This window comes from Danio aesculapii, chromosome 20 (genome assembly GCF_903798145.1).
Source record: "Danio aesculapii chromosome 20, fDanAes4.1, whole genome shotgun sequence".
In the NCBI taxonomy this organism is placed as follows: Eukaryota; Metazoa; Chordata; class Actinopteri; order Cypriniformes; family Danionidae; genus Danio; species Danio aesculapii.
This window is the reverse complement of record NC_079454.1, coordinates 25001690-25015302: the sequence shown is the minus strand read 5'-3', so window position 1 is coordinate 25015302 and position 13613 is coordinate 25001690. Positions and strand designations below refer to the sequence as shown.

General features: G+C 38.7%; 1 protein-coding gene across 1 annotated transcript in view; it reads left to right on the top strand.

Moving 5' to 3' along the window:
* The window catches only part of mdn1 (midasin AAA ATPase 1), an 81055-nt gene that overhangs the window by 45836 nt on the left and 21606 nt on the right, over window positions 1–13613 (top strand). The window contains exons 53-74 of the mRNA XM_056481776.1: window positions 33–166; window positions 244–404; window positions 492–612; window positions 1803–2028; window positions 2123–2363; window positions 4286–4412; window positions 4741–4905; window positions 5019–5233; window positions 6713–7100; window positions 7454–7566; window positions 7909–8572; window positions 9304–9465; window positions 9585–9870; window positions 10071–10309; window positions 10755–10850; window positions 10945–11039; window positions 11445–11569; window positions 11675–11830; window positions 12112–12221; window positions 12327–12400; window positions 12564–12747; window positions 12848–12998. Coding sequence (XP_056337751.1) covers window positions 33–166; window positions 244–404; window positions 492–612; window positions 1803–2028; window positions 2123–2363; window positions 4286–4412; window positions 4741–4905; window positions 5019–5233; window positions 6713–7100; window positions 7454–7566; window positions 7909–8572; window positions 9304–9465; window positions 9585–9870; window positions 10071–10309; window positions 10755–10850; window positions 10945–11039; window positions 11445–11569; window positions 11675–11830; window positions 12112–12221; window positions 12327–12400; window positions 12564–12747; window positions 12848–12998 — 4233 coding nt within the window. The remainder of the gene's footprint in view (window positions 1–32; window positions 167–243; window positions 405–491; window positions 613–1802; window positions 2029–2122; window positions 2364–4285; window positions 4413–4740; window positions 4906–5018; window positions 5234–6712; window positions 7101–7453; window positions 7567–7908; window positions 8573–9303; window positions 9466–9584; window positions 9871–10070; window positions 10310–10754; window positions 10851–10944; window positions 11040–11444; window positions 11570–11674; window positions 11831–12111; window positions 12222–12326; window positions 12401–12563; window positions 12748–12847; window positions 12999–13613) is intronic.

Genomic DNA, 13613 nt, shown 5'->3' with positions numbered 1-13613 from the left:
AACCAAACACATTCTATAATTGGCACTTATAGGGACGGTGGACATAGGACACCTGCCTCATCCAGTGTTGGTCCACCTACGCTCATTCTTTGACCTGTGGGATTCATTCATCCTGCAGGCTGTGCAGACAGGCCAGCCTTACATCTCTGACCACCTCATGTTTGAGGTCAGAAGAGTGCTTAATTTCCTTTTGTAGCCAGACTGAAACTATACAGGTTTACAATGATGTGGTTGTGTCTCCAGATCCTGCAGCTGCTGCAGTGGAGGGATCGATTCTGGCTTGTGTGTAACTCTCTGTCTGCGGATCCTCGTGGTGTGTGTGTGCTTTCTCTGCATTGGCAGTGGGTTCACAAAAACTTGATTTTGCGGCTGCCTCAGCTTTTGATGGGGGATAGTGACTATGAGTGAGTAATGGTTTAATTATGTGAAAAATGCCTTCATGTAGTTTCCTCTTTAGCATTTGTTTTCATATGTGTGTTTGTATGTTTCAGAGGCCAACAGGAACTGCACACCATCTCTACAGCTATCCAGAACTCACTTTCCAGCTCCGTCGCTGTGGCATCTGCACTGAAGGGCATTCAGAAGACATTAGGAAAGCCACTGCCGTTCAAGGTTTGGTGATTTAGAGAGCACAATTTTATATTTCCGAAAATTCTGCAGGTTTAGCCAAATTTATATTTAAAATGTATATTGTAAAATTTGCCTTATATGTTTGTAATGAGCCAACAAACATATACATGTTGACTGCTGAATATAAACTCACCGGCCACTTTATTAAGTACACCTTGTTAGTACCAGGTTGGACCCCATTTTGCCTTCAGAATTGCATGGATTTAACAAGGTACTAGAAATACTCCTCAGACATTACAGCATCACGCAGTTGCTGCAGATTTGTTCGCTGCACATCCATGATGCGAATCTGATTGTGTTCAGAGATGCTCTTCTGCATACCTCGGTTGTAACGAGTGGTGATTTGAGTTACTGTTGCCTTTCTATCAGCTCGAACCAGTCTGGCCATTCTCTGCTGACCTCAACAAGGCATTTACGCCCACAGAAATGCCGCTCACTGGATATTTTCTCCTTTTCAGACCATTCTCTGTAAACCCTAGAGATGGTTGTGCGTGAAAATCTCAGTAGATCAGCAGTTTCTGAAATACTCAGACCAGCCCGTCTGCCACCAACAACCATGCCACGTTCAAAGTCACTTAAATCAAACTGCAGCAAATGGTCTTGACCATGTCCACATGCCTAAATGCATTGAGTTGCTGCCATGTGATTGGCTGATTAGAAATTTGCATTAACGAACAGTTGTACAGGTGTACCTAATAAAGTGGCCGGTGAGTGGTTTAATGCACATGCATGCATTGTGTCATATCACTCCACTCTTACTGTGATTTTTCAAATAATGTCAATAAACTTTAACAATAATTATGTTTATACAAAGGTTAATATTAAGTCCTGCCACTGTTTATTCCTGTATATACATTTAAAACGACAAAATAAGCAGAGCTCATTAATATACTAGCCATTCCAAATGTGATCAAAAAAAAAGTTACGCGTTTCTTCATAAGCGTAATTCCTGTTGTTCTAAAAAAAAAAAAAAAGCATATAAAATAGCTTCTGGAGACTTTTTGAACTTACCTAAGCCACATACTTACTATGTAGATATCAGAGATAAATTAAACATATTGAATCAGTGCACTATATAGTACCTTTAAAAAAAAAGTTTAATACATGAAAATTCTTACAAAAGTACCAGATGCCCTAGAAAGAAAAACCAGAAATAAAATGTTTGTGTGCAGCTGGAGGCGGTGGCTGAATGCGCAGGCCGTCTGCGAGTGCTGTGCAGGGCTTTAGATGTTCGGGACCTGCGCCTCGACAACAGTCTCGCATCATTATGGAAGCAAGAGGTGTCTCGTCTGCGTGGTGTGGCCATGGGCATTGACTCCAAAGAGGCTCTGCTGGAAGCTTGGGGTCTGGTGCTTCAGGCCAACCTTTTGTTGGAGCCGCAGAACTCGGGTAACTCAGGTACTGATGGTTCTCTTGAATTCTGGAAATTAGGTTGCATACATACAACCGGCCTAACCTGACCTCTTAGTTTAATGCTGTACTTTTTGTCCAGGTGTTCTGGAGAGGCTTGTGAGCTGTGTGGATCAGCAGCAGGGTCATATGGCTTCCTGTGGTCTGCTGGACTCTCTGTCTGAGGATGAGGAGGAGGAAGTGGGAGACAGTGCTGCACCAGGCCAGGAGGTGTTACTGCAGCTGGCACGCAGGGCTCAGCTGTGGCCTGCATTGGAGGAGCTGGCGGTGCTTAATCAGATGAAGGTCACCACAGACCTGCTGTACCTGTCAGTCACATCAGGGTATGATAGGGTCTGATTTTCAAATAAATAAAGTATTACCTATTATAGGTCTATAATAAAACGATTAATTTTGGCAGGTTAGTGACATTTACAATCATAATTTAAAATGTTTTATATCATGGTGTTAATGTTTTGACTTGACATTTGTTTTTGTATTTGCATTTTTTAATTTTAATGTTGATTGTAGTTAAGTTTTAAATGCTTTTATTTTATGACCTTTTTATATTTGTGCTTTCAGTCACTTAAAATGTATTTATGATCATATACATTCATGCATTATAATGCCATTTATTTATTTTTATTTATTTTATTTATTTATCAGGATCCCCATTATTCTTCCTGCGGTCCATCGAACACAAAACAAAATTACATTAATACATAACAACAAAGACCAATAAAAAACATTACAATACAAAAATCATACATAACATCCAGATAAACAATCCGCTTAATATTGTGCCATTAAATATTTCTTAAATGATTTTTTTAAACCTCGTTTTACCTCGAAACCTCGAAAGCATGTAATGTTTGATGGCAATTCATTCCATGTTTTCATTCCTCTATACATTACAGTTCGTTGCTTTGCATTAGTTTTTGAAACGGGAAGCAAACAATTGCCTTTTGATGCATGCCTGGTGTTAAAATTAGGACTACCATTACTATACAAAAGTTGACTGTACAATACACTTGGAACTCTTGACACAAAAATATATCTTATGAAAGAAACAATTACCCTATTCTTCATCAATAACCAACCTAAAGTTTTATGCATTTTCATAATATTGACTCTTCTATTGCAGTGTAAAATTAGTCATGCCGCTCTGTTCTGGACTAACTGTAATTTATCTCAGTGTTTACTTGATGCACTCGACCATACCAGTGGACAGTAATCTAGATAAGAAAGAACAATTGCCTGACTTTAAAGTAAAGTGTGGAATTTAAAATAATGTGAGAATTTTCATGGAAATTTCACCTTAATATTATTCACTTATTATTAGTTAACACTCGTAATTCTTAGGAAAACAAAAAGTGTTGTTTTGACAGGGGCATTGTAGGGGCAGCCCATTTTAGTCTTCAACCGCAACTTCTGCCGTCTTAAGAGCCTCAAATAGGTTTCAGTACAAGAACCGCCCACAGAGTTAGCAAAGAGATACTGCTAAGCCACAGCGCCAGCTTCAAAAGTGCTCCGATGGTTAGTATGAAAAGTCTAAAAAGAGGCAGATTGTCCCCTCTGAAAAGCTCCAGTAGCCACCTAGACATCCAATGAGCCCATCTTCCGAGGCCCCACAGTGTGCAGAACCATTTAGCATTCTGGCTTTTGTGCAAACTTATGCTATTGGCCATGCGTAGAGTTTCAGATCAGAAAGCCACTCTACCATAATCTGAGGATAAGGTGCAGTTTGGATTTGATCCTAGGACCTACTCTTTCCAAGACAGGTGCTCTGGCCAACTCAGTCTCAGCACTAAAAGAAAAAAACCTCTGGATACAATACTTCCCAACACAATCTCATCTAAGGCAGTGGGGGAAAGCAATATTTACTATGCTTTCCACTCAGTTACTATGCACATTCATAAAGAGGCTCTTGTATGACATATCCAACAGGCTTGGTCTCCACAATAGGTGGAATGGCCACTTTTGCCCAAAACCACAGGTTGTTTAATTACTGATTATTTCACATTAGTAATAAGGTAGTAAGGCCACATAATATCGTAAAATGTGATGTGTTAACTTTTTATTTTATTTTTAGTCATTGTAGTATGTTTTCCATCTTTTATTTAAACTTTTTTACTTTTACTAGATAGCAACACTAGATATTGGCACTTCATTTTGTAAAGTAGTAGGGTTTTGTGCACAATAATGTTGATTTGACTTTTAATTATAAATATTTATTTAAATTGTGCTGTATATTTTATTTTTGCAGAGGCAATAAAAAGGCAGAAGACAGTCTGCGCAGGTCTTTCTCCAATCATCTGCGCTTCTGTATGCAGTCGACCCCCATGAACATCAGACAGCTGCAGCCTCTCTGGTTCCTGCTCGGAACTGAGCGGGTCGGTCAAATCTCCTTCATAATGATCATTTGTGTTTTACTTCTGGATGACCATTGATTAGCTGCAGTCATTATACAAATGCACCCCATTATTCTATAAAAGGTGTCTCAAGAATCTATTGGGTTCAACTCAGAATAACTTTTCAAGATATTTTTACCCCACACTGTAGATGTTCTTTTTTTGATTTGCAAATGAGCTGCCTCTTCCCCACCTCATTCTTCAAAATGGGTGGTGTCTTTACAACTTTGACCTACAAATACATTTGATCAGAAGATTGTTTTCCATTGCTGCTCAAGTGACTGATAGATTGTTGTAATTCCCTCACCAGCCTGTGGAGGAGCTGCCGCTGGTGTGGTGTGAGCTGCTGTCGGAGACACTTGCAGCACTGTGGAGTAGCAGTGTGACCTCTGACCCTGAGCGCTGGCTCAAGTGGAATCCACTGAACCCTGAGGAACACATCAACTCCAGATCAGTACTGGGACCCTCTGATACAGTGCGTTTTTGTTTTGTAAAACCACTGTTCATTTTAATATGTATTTAACCTATATAAACAGCTTGTTTCTTTAAAAAAACAGCATCTTTGATGTGGTATTTGTTGTTGTGAAGGGTCCTGGTATGCTGAGTCGTGCCGTGTGGTCCCGCTCCATTCTGGGGGTTTTGAGTAACACTGATACCGGAGGAAAGTGGGATCCATCAGGGTCACACTTCCTGTCATCATCACGGGTGACTCTGGGCGAGTGGAGAGAGAGAACTGGACAGTTACAGGATCTGAGTGCTGTGATCTGGGATAATATGACTATGCCTGAGCTTGCTGATTTCAGGTATAGAAACCTTTAGTGTCTCAGCTCATTTTTAAGTGCTACTTTTACATATATTTAACCCTCATAATATATTACAGTTTAACCTGTAAGGGATGCATACGACCTTTTAGCAAGCATTTTATACATGAATAGTGTTGTAAGAATACGTTAATTGTTTTTCAAAGCACATTTAGTGTCTGTTGGACTTTTGTTAATAATATTTAGCCATTATATTGTCATTTATATTAACCAAAAAAAGTAAATGCATATTGAGAAAGATGTTGGCCTGTATGGTATTACAGGGTGTCCGCGGGCTCTTAATAAAATTTAAAACTTTATAAATCAATTATGAGAAAATTAAGGCCCTTAAAAGGTATTAAAAAGTCTTAATCACACTTTTACGAGGTCTTAAATTTTGTTTCATGCGTTTTCCAAAGTGTTTGACTCCAAAACAGCATAAATATATTTATTTTCATAAATATAATCTAATTTAAACAATGGCGTGCTCGATCCATGCGGTTCAGACTGGGGCGCGTCCGGCCAAGCTTGTCCGTCCGAGTGATTTGCGACTAACATGGGAAGGTGATGTGACGCTCTCCACATGTAGCGAAACCATAGAGCGAAACAGATGGCAAAATGGGATAATGCAAGTTTGCATACTCCTGGTTGGAGAAAGATGAGTTTAAACAGTGTCTGAAGCCTGTCGCTGAAAACAACCACATAATTTATTCTTTCAAGCTTTGTTTCTTCCAAGCTTATCTGAGCTCTGTTGAATGGTTGTGCTCCATTGATTTATTTAACTACAACTGTTTATTAAGTTAAAGGTTTGATACTGATTAGAGCTTGAAGTGGCCATGAAGATGTGACAACCAAGTTGCCTGTTTTTTTTGGCGCGCATGTTAACTACCGGGACGCGAGAGGCGCGCGGGTTCTCCGCACACGCAGAGATACGTCAGTTTGCTTTTTGATTAAACACATTGCTTTTACCAGCGTTGGTTTGGTTGCACATAGAGAATAACGTCTTCATTTCGGAATTACCACTCTTAATAAATATACTTGCATATGAAGTAAATCATATCTCAATGCATTTACTGGGGCACTGGAGATTTTTACTGGGTGAATTGGGTCTAGCGACGCCCCTGGTTAAAGCCCAAAGTAATATACAATGAAAACAGTAGGCAAGGCAAGTTTATTTAGATAGCACATTTCATACACAATGGCAATTCAAAGTGCTTTACATAAACAAGAATAAAAGAGACAAGTATAGGAAAATAAAAACAAATAATAATGGTAATTAAAAACAGATTAAAAAGTGTTAAAACAGGTTAAAAAGAGTGAAAAGAAAAGAAAGACATAATGGTGCGATCATAATAGTGTAGTATACAATATAATGCATTATGAGGCTTGAATATATTGTAACAATTTATATTTTTAAAAAATTTATTTGTATTATGTACAATGTGTGGTGAGTCATTTGATTCCTCTTTTGATTTTCCACAGACTAACTGACTGTAGGTTACAAGGGCTTGTGTTGCGTAAACAGCTGCAGTCGATCTCTGAGCTGTTGTCTCCAGGTTTACAGGAGAGCTATTCTGAATCCTGCGATGCTCTAACGGATGGCCAGGATGCCATTCATGCTGCCCAGGAGATTCAAATCGCCCTCAGAGAAGGCCTGCCTGAAAACCTGCTCCCAGAGGGCTTTCTGGAAACCTTAGTGACATGCTTGACGCAGTTTGCACACAACCGGGCACAGGATTCAATCCAACTTGCCCGCTCTGGAGTTTTCTGGGTGAACATGGGTCTGCTGCAAATCCAAGTTTGGGCTCCACAAACAATTTTTGACCCTGCAGTAAAGAGAACCTATAAACTCCGTTATGCACAAGAGGAGGTGAGACCATCTTTACATGTGGTTAATTTTGTGACGTTTTTTTGGAGATCAAAGTCAAATTTACAGTAAATTTACAATGTTCATTTTGCTAATGCACATTGTTGGTTGTAAAGTCAGCAATTAATCAATGCAAATTAATCCACTGAAGTAGTAATCTTTAATCAAAATCAAACTATTTGCTTTTGCGCTTTAATGGCAGTTCTCTTATGAGGTCAGTTTGACAATTTGAGTAGAATTTGAACTGGGGAACATATGCCATTATGCTGAAGAAAATGTTTGCAGCAACTTCCAGTGGATGCTGACTTGAAACTTCATTTAAATGACCTTGAGATGACTGTCTTTGTGTCTGTCAGCTTGCTTTGCTACAGGAGGAGTGGAGAGGGCGGAGTCTCTCCTCACAGCTGCTCACAGGGGCGGAGCTCGAAGAGAGTAGCACAACTGACAACTTCCAGCATCCTCGCATTAGGTAATGAAATGTCCAGCATTCTTCCCTTACAGATTGCCACATAGCTTTGTACAGATGCAGAAAATACTACAATTATATAAAATATCTGGCGGTATTAGATACTTTAAGACAATGTAAATTGACATCTCATATTTAATTTGTTAAATTTCAAATTCCATTTGAAACCTATTATGTAGATTTAAATTAGATATCAGTACCATAGATATACAGTAGATATCAGTATTAGATTTTCACCCTGTACTAACCAGTATTGGATATTTAACTGTTTGTGCTACAGTTAGATATCAACACCATATCACTTGATGTTAGAGATGATTTTTTTGTTGTATATGATGTTTGTAGGTACTTATGGATCCGCATGCAGCAGGTGAAGGAGCAGATTTGTGAACTGAGCCGTAAACAAGCTTACCGTCCTCCTGACCCTCAGTACGGCCGCCTCTATCAGGAACTCCAGCACTACTTGTGCAGCATCGGCCAACCAGCTGCAGTGGGTGACCTGCTCTCACACCTCCTGAAGGCCCTACAAGCCCCAGGACCAAAATCTAAGCTAGGCGTTCAGAGTTTGTTGAAGGAGGAGGCTGTCTGGCAGGCTTCACAGCACCGCTTCTCCCAGCGGCTGCTTGAGGAGTTCCCTCTTTATCCTGATGTGGTGGTGCCTCTTCGAGCAGCTATATTGCAGGTGCAGCATGGAATGCGACTCCTGGCTTCTCAGGTGTCCTTCTCAATGACTGCCCAACCAGGTCTGGTCAACCTTGTGTCCACTATGCTAGCTTTTCCCAGTCCAGTAGCGTCCTCTGATCTGGCCTGTGCAGATTACCTGTGTTCAAGGGAGTGCATGCGTACACTGAAAACACTGGGAAAGCAGCTGCCGGCTACAGAGGTCAGCCGTGTGATCCCAGATCATGCAGTGCTGCTGCTTAATGCACTGCTGTACATACAGAGTCACACACTGAGTGCTGGACAGCTAAGTGCAGAGGCGCAAAAACTCTTCAGACATGTTTGCCAGGTGAGATATGGAGGAAAGATATGACAAAAATTATGAACATGCCAATTTCAATTATATTTAAAATATCTGTATTTACAATCGATATAGATAAAATAGTCAGATAAAATACTGTTGTATAAAATATTATTTGTATATATCAGTGTTGTTGTATATATTCATATTGTTTAAATACTAGTTTGTTAAAATATTAATTTTGAATTTAGCTTTTTTTATTATTTTAGGTTTCACGATCAATGTATTTTTTATTTTACCTAAAGTAGTTCTTAATATTTATTTTTTGTTTTAATTTTACTAACTATTCATGTAGCATTTTTAATATTTGTTTTTGTTTTAGTTGTGTTTAAGTTATTCATTTAATATTTACAAAAATAATAAAAGTAATATATTTTATTTCAGCTTTAATGAACATTTATTAGCTGCTGGTTTTGATTTGTATCATTTCTAAATGTATATAATTGCATAATATCTAAATGGTTTTAATATTTTAATAGTTTGTCAATTAGTTGGTAGTATAGTAATTGATTTTTCAAATGTTGTTTTATAAATGAAATTATTTTTAACTTTTTGGGAAGATATTTTCTCCATGTTAACAGCATATAGTTTTCTATACTTGTTATTAGAAAACTTTTAGATGTTCAAATCACCAGAGAAATTATTTTGCTTAGTGACAGTAACTCTGCGCTCTAATGTTAGCAGAAGTGATTTGATGGCAGGGTTTATGTTTTGCTCAGGCTATAGTGAATGAATGGGATGAACAGGAGAAGAGAGCAAGAGAAAAAGAGCAGATGGAAGCCAGTCTGTACCGCAGTCGCTCTCGTCTACACGGCACAGGCCTAACAGAGGACCAGCAGGAAGAAAGAGAGTTCAGACGCTCTTTCCCCTCCTACCACAAGGTAAATTAACTAAACCAGTTATTATGCATCAAGTTAAAGGAATCACACACATTTGCATGTTTTGTCACCTTATCGTCAAATCAGTCAAAAGTTTGTTCTTTGCGTTCTCTTTTATACAGGATTTTGCTGACATCACTTCAGAGCCTAGTCTCGATCAGCCAATAATCATTGAAGATGATGATGATGCAGATACGAAGGCGGAGTCTAGTGAAACAAGCAACTTCTTATTGGTCAGCAACATAAGCAAAGTGGTTCAGGTCCATCAGAGGCTCTGCTTGTCTTTTGCTCGGTCACTGTGGTACCATTCTGAGCCACCAACCAGTCATGCCAAAGACCACATTAGTGCCCTGGTCTCGTCTTATCAAATCACAGCTCCACTGATAGCCCGCTTCTACCATCTGATGGGTAAGAAGGCTATTAGGAAGGTTTTATATATATATATATATATATATATATATATATATATATATATATATATATATGTATACATCATAAATATATATTTAATTTGTGTTTATATATGTATATCATATATATATATATCAGCGTAATAACACAGGCTCTTGTACCTCTCTTCTGATCTTGTGTTTTTTCCTCCATCTTAGACTGTGAAGTGAACCCTAAGTTAATGGGCTCTCAGCTGCTCCTCAGCACTCTTCTCCAGAACACCGTGAGTGGGTCTGGAGGGTCAGCTGGACTGATTCTTCAGAATGACGGCCCGTATGACTTCTACAGAGAGTCTAACATGAGTCAGGCAAGGCTGTGTCTGCCAGCGCTGGAACAGCTGAGTAAGGCAGTGAGACAGCGGCTCAACGACTGGCCAGAACACCCTGCGCTTGTTCAGGTGCACGAGACGCGTACTAAAATTGAAACTTTGATTTTTCCACATAACAGTATGTTGAAATATACAGAAGTGTAATTTTCTTTTGTGCTGCTAAGCTTTTTTAGTTCAGCAGAAATAACCAGCTATTACATAATTCTTCTGGAATAGTTTTAATGTATTGAGTTAGTCTTTTTTAAGAGATTAATTTCTTTTTATTATCAATGTTTAAATTTTTAGGTTAGGATTTAAATAATTTTAGAATTTTTTAATGTCAATCTTTAAACAGGTATATGATTTAATTTTGGGGAGATATTTTCTCCATGTTAACAGCATATAGTTTTCTATACTTATTATTAGAAAACTTTAGATGTTCAAATCACCAGAGAAATTATTTTGCTTAGTGACAGAAACAGGAATTTGTTTAAACTTTTGCGTTTTTTTTTTGTCTCAATATTGTGCATCGCAGATTATCATGGTGATTGAGCGGATACTGGCCTTCAGTCTGTCCAGCCCTCTAGCAAAGTTCCTAAATGGCCTGGAGATTCTTCTCAGAAAAGCACAGGTAGTGGAATCAGTCCTCAAAACACTAGTCAGTAGTGTACTGGGCTTAGATCATAAGTTTGAGAGCAATTCTTCTGTCATTTCTTCTCTCACAGGACTGGGAAAACAATGCTAGCCGAGCAGTGTCTCTTAGAAATGAACTGGAAGTCGTCACACAACTTATCATTCAGTGGAGAAAACTTGAGCTCAAGTAAGAGACTAATTGAACAGATTGTCCAAGTTAAAGGGAAAGTTCACCCATAAATGAAAATTCTATCATGGTTTACAGTACCCCCCCCCCCCCCATTTGTTACAAACCTGTTTGAGTTTCTTTCTTTTGTTGATCACAAGAGAAGATGTTTTGAAGAATGTTCAAAACTGGTACCATTTTTAAGTTAATCTTGCTATCTGTTTCCAATATTCAATATTTCAGTATTCTTTTGTGTTCAGCATAAGAAAAAAAGTGCATAATGGATGGCCTTTAGAGGGCTAGAAATTGCTGAATAATATGACATTTTGAGGCGAACTGTCCTTTAAATGGCAGAAATTGCATGAGATTGCATTATCTGAACATTTCAGCTAGATTCAACTACTTTAATCTCCTGTCTCTGTGCAGCTGCTGGTCGAGCAGCCTAGATAACGCACTGAAGCGACACGCTGAGAATTCCACCAAACACTGGTTGTCCATTTACCAGCTCATAGAGAAATACCTGCAGGAGCAGAAGACAAACTCCAGACATGGTGATCGTCTTTGACTGCTTTGCTTTGTGTTAAACAATACATTATTCTAGTGCATCACATTTAATCTGTTTACATTGGATCATGTTTTTTTGTTTGTTTGTTTAGTAGATGATGGTGTGGAGAATCTTTCCCTCTCGTCGATCTCATCCAGTCTGCAGGCCTTCATAGAGGGCTCCACTTTAGGAGAGTTTTCTGTCCGCTTGTCCATGTTGCTCGGTTTTCACTGCCACGTCCTGCTCGCTCCCAAACAAGAAGGATATGGTAAGAGATTACCTGCTCTTACAATTAGAAAAACATTAGTCTTTTGCCAATTTTGTCACATTTTATGAGTGCACTTAGATCACTAGCACATATGGACAAAATGGTCATTCGCTTAATTTATCAATGGGGATAAGTTCATGAGTTAAATTGCAGCTTTTCATGAACATACAAATGCAATGCTGACAGTTTTATTTACACTTCTTTTCTTTTTTGTGTATGAGTGCTGAATAACAAAATGATGTTCAGATTAAATAAATGACGTCTTCCCTTCGTCCTTACAGACTCACTATGCAGTTTGCTGTGGAATCTCTATAAATACTACTCACAGTTTTCAGCGAGCATTCAGACCAAAATCACCCACTTGAGGTCTCCTATAGAGAAAGAGCTAAAGGTAGGTGAAAATAAAGCAATCTAGACTGACATGGTGTGAAATTCAGGATTTTTTTATCTCTCTTTTTATTGATTTGATTTATTGTTTATCTCTTGAAACATATAGGACTTTGTCAAAATCTCCAAGTGGAATGATGTCAGTTTTTGGTCCATCAAGCATTCAGTGGAGAAGACACACAGGTGAGGGTCATTTGTTGTGTTTTGTAATAATATTTCACACTACGTTCAACTTGAAGCACATTATTAACTTGATATGTTTATGTAGTTTGCTACATAGTGCTAAAGCAATGTACCTTAAATTGACTAATTTTTAAAAAAATTATATCATTCTATCTGTGGTCAGGACCCTGTTTAAGTTTGTGAAGAAGTTTGAAGCGGCTCTGAAGGAGCCGTGTGCACCGTGTCTGGTGGAGCAGGGCAGTAGCAGCAGCATGGATGATGTGGATTCACAGCCTGAGGAGACTCCCCTTCACAGGGTTCACAGAGCGCTGAAAGAAGCCCTTCCTGGAAAGGGCAGAGATCTGCAGGTGCCATAACCTCAAGAACATTTATTACAGCTAACTTCACAGTTAACTTTCATTTCCAGCATGATGTTTGCTTTTTATTTAAACACTCTTCATGCATCAGGCTGATGGTCCAGAGGAACTGCCTTCTGAAGATCCCTCATCTCTGCAAACCCGTCTGCCTGTCCTCACCAGGAAGATGAAGAAGTTGTGTGTGCAGCTGGTGAAGAAGACCTCTCTGCCTGAACTCTCAGAAGACCTGGATCAGTTCACAGGTATCAAAGCCTGAGATATTTCACAGTGGACTGAACTAGATTCTTTGTTGCTGCAATTTCATCTTGTCTATAGCTTACTCAGCATATTTATTGTCATGTTTGTCACTTCTTAAAGAGGGCCTATTATGCCCCGATTTACAAGATGTAAAATAAGTCTCTGATGTCCCTAGAGTGTGTATGTGCAGTTTCAACTCAAAATACCACACAAATATTGTTTTATACCTTTTTGAAACTGCCCCTTTTAGGCTTTCTGCCAAATTGTGCCATTGTTGGACTGTCACTTTAAATTCAAATGAGATTATGCTCACAGCTCTCTTTTCAAAAGAAGGCAAAACTACAAATGCCTATGTGTCAGCATAGTGGCAGATTCAAAAACAAGGCTAACGCCCTATGCTAATGAGGGAGAGGTAATGGGCGGGGCTTTCTGATGACGCGTACAAAGGGAGAATGGATTAAAAGGATTACAAAAAATAAAATGAATACAGTTTTACCATTAGAAGTGTGTTATATTCACAGACTGTTGACACACAACTGAGTTTAAACCCCTTATAAAAGTGATTTTTGCATAATGGCTCCCCTTTAAAAGCTTAATGTATGAGATTTGCAAATCTTTTA